This window comes from Danio rerio, chromosome 1 (genome assembly GCF_049306965.1).
Source record: "Danio rerio strain Tuebingen ecotype United States chromosome 1, GRCz12tu, whole genome shotgun sequence".
NCBI lineage: Eukaryota > Metazoa > Chordata > Actinopteri > Cypriniformes > Danionidae > Danio > Danio rerio.
In genome coordinates, this window is record NC_133176.1 from 11,478,991 (window position 1) to 11,485,000 (window position 6,010).

The following is a 6,010-nucleotide window of genomic DNA, read 5'->3' on the forward strand; positions in this document are numbered from 1 at the left end:
TTACATGTTTCAGGCTATCAATTAGAAACATGTTGGCTATTGCAGAAATTGTCTGTGATAAAATTATACAATAAACTCGTATATTATTATTAGGTTGGATGACACAATGGCTCAGTGATTAGCACTGAGCACTCACTGGGTCAGTTGGCATTTCTGTGCATGTTCTCTCCGTGTTGGTGTGGGTTTCCTCCAGGTGCTTCGGTTTCCCTCACAGTCCAAAGACATGCACTAAAGGTGAAATTAATAAACTAAATTGGCCGTAGTGTATGAGTGTGAATGAGTATGTATGGATGCTGGAAGGGCATCCGCAGTGACAGTGTAAAACTTATGCTGGATAAGTTGGCGGTTCATTTTGCTGTGGCGACCCTTGATGAATGAATGGACTAAGCCAAAGAAAAAATGAATGAATGAATAATTATAACATTTCATAAAGGCTTTTAGGTCCTGTTACACTGAATAAGCTCTGTATATGTATTAATCATTGAATTGATTTTTTAATTGCATAACATTTGGAATATTTCAATCAGCAGGACTTAAAAGACAAAAATCAATAGGACAATAGTAGCTTAATTTAACACGGTCAGAACTAGTTTGATTTCATATAGGCTGTATTAAAAGATGTAAAGCAAAAATCAAAGTAGGCTTCGGAGATTGAATCACTAATATTTTGCCTTTTTTTCCTTCACAAAAGTTATTTAAAACATTAAAGTCGACACTTACCTCTCATATGAATACGGTTTGTATGTTTATAAAATCATATGGATTTGTACACTTCATTTAATCGCTCTACAAAAGCCCTGTATATGCCTATAGGAACTACGATAACACCTATTTGTCCTACACGGATGAAATTGCGTGTAGTACGCGAATGTACTTTAGACAGTCAAGTTTACTTGTAGTAAATACAATCGTCTCTTCGCAGAAATAATTATAATAATAATTTCAAGAATAAAAGCGTTCGGCGACCATGGCGAATCTCACGCGCGTGTCTGGGAGTTTGCATCGACTGACGGTGAAAGTTTGTTCAACCTCTCCGCTGCCTTTCTGCGGTTACAGTGTTTTATATCCACACAGTTTAAGTAACGTTAAATCTGCAACTGTCAGATGTTTTGCAAGAGACTCTCGTCACAGACACAATATTAGACATTACAGCTCTTCTGCACATAAAACTGTTCGTATTGGATGCGCGTCGGGGTTTTGGGGTGACACTGCAACGTCAGGTATTTATATTACATGCATTAATTTTATATGATTTGACATTGACGATGAGTTAAATTTTTCCTATGCACAACAGTTTTGACAACGACGTTTCTGCAATAAACAAGTGATTAAAACCATCTATATGTAGTTTTTCTTTTGAACGACCACTAGATGTCATTAAAGCATAAGCCTTTTCAAACTTTCCCGTTTGATTTTTAAGACAAATAACTTCAAATCAGGTAAATAATGTTGAAAAAAATCTAGTTGTTATCACCATTCTTCCCTACGACTTATTAAGTTAAAAATACTTTCCTTGTCACTCTATAATTCATAATATTACCAGCCAAATTAAATAATAATAACTTATGTAGAATAAATTGTAATAATAATACAACGAATTAATAAAATACAATGTCGTAACAAAAAGATTCAGAATACAGATATAAATAAAACTTTTAGGAAACCTTTTGTGATTATTAGTGCAGCTGAAGTGGAGATTTATGCATATATGTATATGTATGTATGTATATATATATACATATATATATATATATATATATATATATATATATATATATATATATATATATATATATATATATAAATAAAAAAATATATGTTATTTGCTACTGAAGTCTACAGACACATAGTAGATTAGATTAGATTCAACCTTATTGTTATTACTCATGCACAAGTACAAGGCAACGAAATGCTGCTTATGAGCATTTTATATATGTGCAGTGGATATGTACAATTCAAGATAAATTAGTGCAACGGAGTGCGATGAATATAGTGCAATTTTAATTGAACATTAAATTATATATTAAATAACGCAGTGTTTATTTAAGTGGATAGAGTGCCATAAAATAAACACTTAAAGGTGTATTTTGGATGTTTTCTTTCAATTAAACTGAAAAAGTACACCCCATTTGGAAAATGAATATATGTTTCCATATCTCAGTGAATATAGGCAATGTTTTTTGATGCATTTGAACAAAACAGATTTATTTAACACACATATTTATTAAAATAATATTTAAGTCACCAAACATATTTAGAAATAGAAGGATAATACAATTAAGTTCAAGCAAAATATTGCAAGTTTCAAAATTTCAGCTAAATCTTTACATTTTTTTTTCTTCTCTTGATTTTTCCTTTTTTTTAAATTTGTATTTAATATTTTTCTATAACATATAAATTTGGGTGTGCTAGTTTTTATACCATTATCTTAAGTTATTTTGTTAGATAAGCTCCGGATTTGGCTTCAGTACTGACTAATCTAACGTATATGCTGAAATATAATATTGTAAAGCTTCCTATTAAAAATCTGAATTTAAAAGAGAGAATTGTGAGGGGTGTACTTATATATGCTGAGCACTGTATTGTTCATAATCTTCGACTAACGTTCAACATAAAGTGTCCAAATTTTTGGAAAAACTAAAAAGTTTTGTTTGGAAAAGTATTTTTACGCAGTGTTTCTCAGTAATTATTAATTATTTTAATTTGATTAATTTTTACATTTTAAGTGTGCAGTACATGTCTGTTTGCTCCAGTATTTGTCTTATTAAATGTCTGTTCTGCGCAGTTCCTCAGCTCATATATGGTGGGAAGCTGGACTTTCTTGTGTTTGATTATTTGTCTGAAATCACCATGTCGCTGCTCTCAGCTGCCAAAGCTAAAGCACCAGTAAGTTGTTTCTCCATTTTACACTTATTGATACCTGATGTGACTATAAGACATGTCGAAATGATTTTTTTAAATGTATGAATATATCTTTAATTATTATGACTTGTGTGTGGATTGACACAAAGAATGCTGTTTTTCTTTCTTTCAGCAAATGGGATACGCTCCTGATTTTGTCCTTTCTCTTTCACCATTTATTAACGATATCAGCAAAAGAGGTAAAGCTGAAAGTTATGATAAGTATGTGACAGATTTTCACTGTCGCCCAGACTTTGCATATTTTTTAAATACCATGAATAATACTCATCTAAGCTGTTTTGTTATATTTTGTAAAAATATATAATATAATATAATATAATATAATATAATATAATATAATATAATATAATATAATATAATTAATATAATATAATTAATATAATATAATTAATATAATATAATATAATTATTATAATATAATATAATATAATATAATATAATATAATATAATAGTTTTACAGTCTTGCTTTTTAAATACCATCGATAATGTTCCTCACTGTTTAAATTCAGGAAAGCTTATAATATATTATAAATTACATAAATTAATTTTAATCACAATTTTTAATGGAGGTGGTTTTTATAGTTAGCATATTTTATTAACTTTCTATGCTATGTATCTAAGCAGTTTAGGTATATTTATAAAACCTATTATTCAAAAAAAGTTAATGATTTGCACTCAGTTGCATCGTACTGTTTTTTTTTCTTTCTCTTACATTTTACGGGTGATTAAAAGACAGACGTTTCAGCACAAAGCCTTACTTAGTGTGTGACACAATTCTCTCACTCCACCCTTTTATCCCATAGTCAATCACAATGTGCAATTAGTTAGACCGCCACTCTCATTTCATTATCCGTTAATCGCACAATAATATTATTACAATAATATAATATTTATAAAACCTGCAATATAATATATTACATAAAACAAAATCTGAATTTTATAATTACAAATTATCATGGAAATATTTTTTGATTAAAAATTTGTATACATTAGCCGAGGACTGTGATGCTCATCCTAGCAGTTTTTGGTACATTACTAAGGATAAACCTACAATACTACAGAATAAAGTAGAACACACAAAAATGCTTTTTTAAATACAATATTTTATGAAAACACCTAATATCAAGGATGATGTTTGTATTTAGTCATTTCAGAAACCTCATGACTCTGCTGTGATGCTCTGCAGGTATTCGTGTGGTCAGTAATGCTGGAGGTGTTAATCCTCTGGCCTGTGGAGCAGCTCTTCAAGAGGTTATTCAAAAGGCTGGACTTGACTTGAAGGTGGCTGTGGTTACTGGCGATGACCTGATGCCACAGGTACTTCAACTTTACTTGTACTAATGTGATGGCCATTTACTTAATGCTTCGTGAGAGTTGACATCCTGAGATCACACAAACAGCCAAATGTTACTCTTTTTACTTCAGTAACCCTGTGCTATTGGACATTTTCTTGGCTGACTGCTAATGCCAAAGATATACAGCACAATCCCATTAGCAGATGTGAAATTAATGCGTGATGCTACAGATTTACCACTAGGTGTCAGTAAAATTCAAGATGATATCTTATATTACATACAGTTGGTCAGAACTATTCAAGTAATACTCCAATTATTAGCCCTCTTGAATTATTAGCCCCCCACAACCCCGAAAATACCCCCCCTCCAGTTCTGTTTAATGGAGAGAAGATTTTTAACACATTTCTAAACCTTATAGTTTTAATAACAAATTTTTAATGACTAATAACTAATTTACAATTGACAGTACATATGTTTGATTCTGTCATGCCATTATAGAAACACAAATCCTCCAAGAAATGTTTTCAGCACTTTGTTGATACTCTACCTCAAAGAATAACACAGTTTGAAGTCAAAAGAAAGTCCAATTTTGGACTAAAATGGTGTACCTACAGTAACAAAGTGGCCAGTTGGGATAAAAAGGTACTTTCAGTCCTTTTTCTTTGCCATAATTCATATGGATTTGTTCGAATTCCTTAAAGAGACAGTTCACCCAAAAAGAAAGTCCTGTCATTATCTACTCGCCCTCCATTTATTTTAAATTAGTTTGAGTTTCTTTCTCTTCTGAGCACAAAAATTATATATATTGTTAAGGTTCGCAAAATTTATAAATCATAATCATATAAGTTATATAATTTAATTGAATTTAATTTGATTTAAATGTAATTACATTTAATTAAAATTTAATTTAATTTAATTTAATTAAAATTTAATTTAATTTAATTTAATTTAATTTAATTTAATTTAATTTAATTTAATTTAATTTAATTTAATTTAATTTTAGTTAGTCAGTTTAGTTTAGTTTATGATTTTTTTATCAAGTTGGTACTGAAGTCCCGGCAAGTCATTTCACTTAGTGGCCATCTTTGAAATGCCTCTCGGGTAATATGCTCGGGTTCTGTTTAAATGGGGAAACATCAAATTCTCTAAAATTGCTTGCCAAGCTTACAATCAAATTTCATATAGGTATCAACAATATAATTATTCTTTAAATTAAATCTTTAGTTTAATCTCTAAACGTTTGAATCACACAAATTCTGCAGAAGCTCACGTCTGGTCTGAGCGCCTCCCCTGGAGAATCGTCAGTCTGTAGCAATCAATGATTGTACTGTACTAGTAGGCGGAGCTTCATTCATCATAGTGACCGTTATACTTTTCCTGGTATAAAAAAAGAGTTGACACGTCTTGTGTATTTTATAGTTTGGGACCGGTTTATCTTGACATTACCAGTTAGCACAAATGTTCATTCAAAATAGTGGATTCTTGTGGCATGAAAATTACATAAAGCATAATTACACAAGCATTGAAATAAGCTATATTTTCCCTCTCAATAAAATAGCCCAACGGCAGGGTGGGTACATTTTTGGTAGCCTGACTGGAAAACATAATAGCCCCAGGACATCGGCAAGCAGTTTTGCGAACCCTGATTGTGAAGAATGCCAGAAACCTGTAGCCATTGACCTCCATAGATTACATTGTTGTGAGTTTCTTCTTTTGCTTTGAACAGAAAAATAAACTCATAAAGGTTTGGAACCACTTGAGGGTGAATAAATAATGACTGAATTTGAACTCC

General features: G+C 30.8%; 1 protein-coding gene across 2 annotated transcripts in view; it reads left to right on the top strand.

Moving 5' to 3' along the window:
* The first annotated feature begins 866 nt into the window (after positions 1-866).
* The window catches only part of lratb.1 (lecithin retinol acyltransferase b, tandem duplicate 1), a 38,606-nt gene continuing 33,462 nt past the window's right edge, over positions 867-6,010 (top strand). For both annotated transcript variants that reach the window (XM_009306315.5, XM_021475956.3), the window contains exons 1-4: positions 867-1,220; positions 2,786-2,886; positions 3,035-3,101; positions 4,110-4,240. In XM_009306315.5, the coding sequence (XP_009304590.1) occupies positions 968-1,220; positions 2,786-2,886; positions 3,035-3,101; positions 4,110-4,240 (552 nt within the window). In that variant the 5' untranslated portion in view covers positions 867-967. The remainder of the gene's footprint in view (positions 1,221-2,785; positions 2,887-3,034; positions 3,102-4,109; positions 4,241-6,010) is intronic.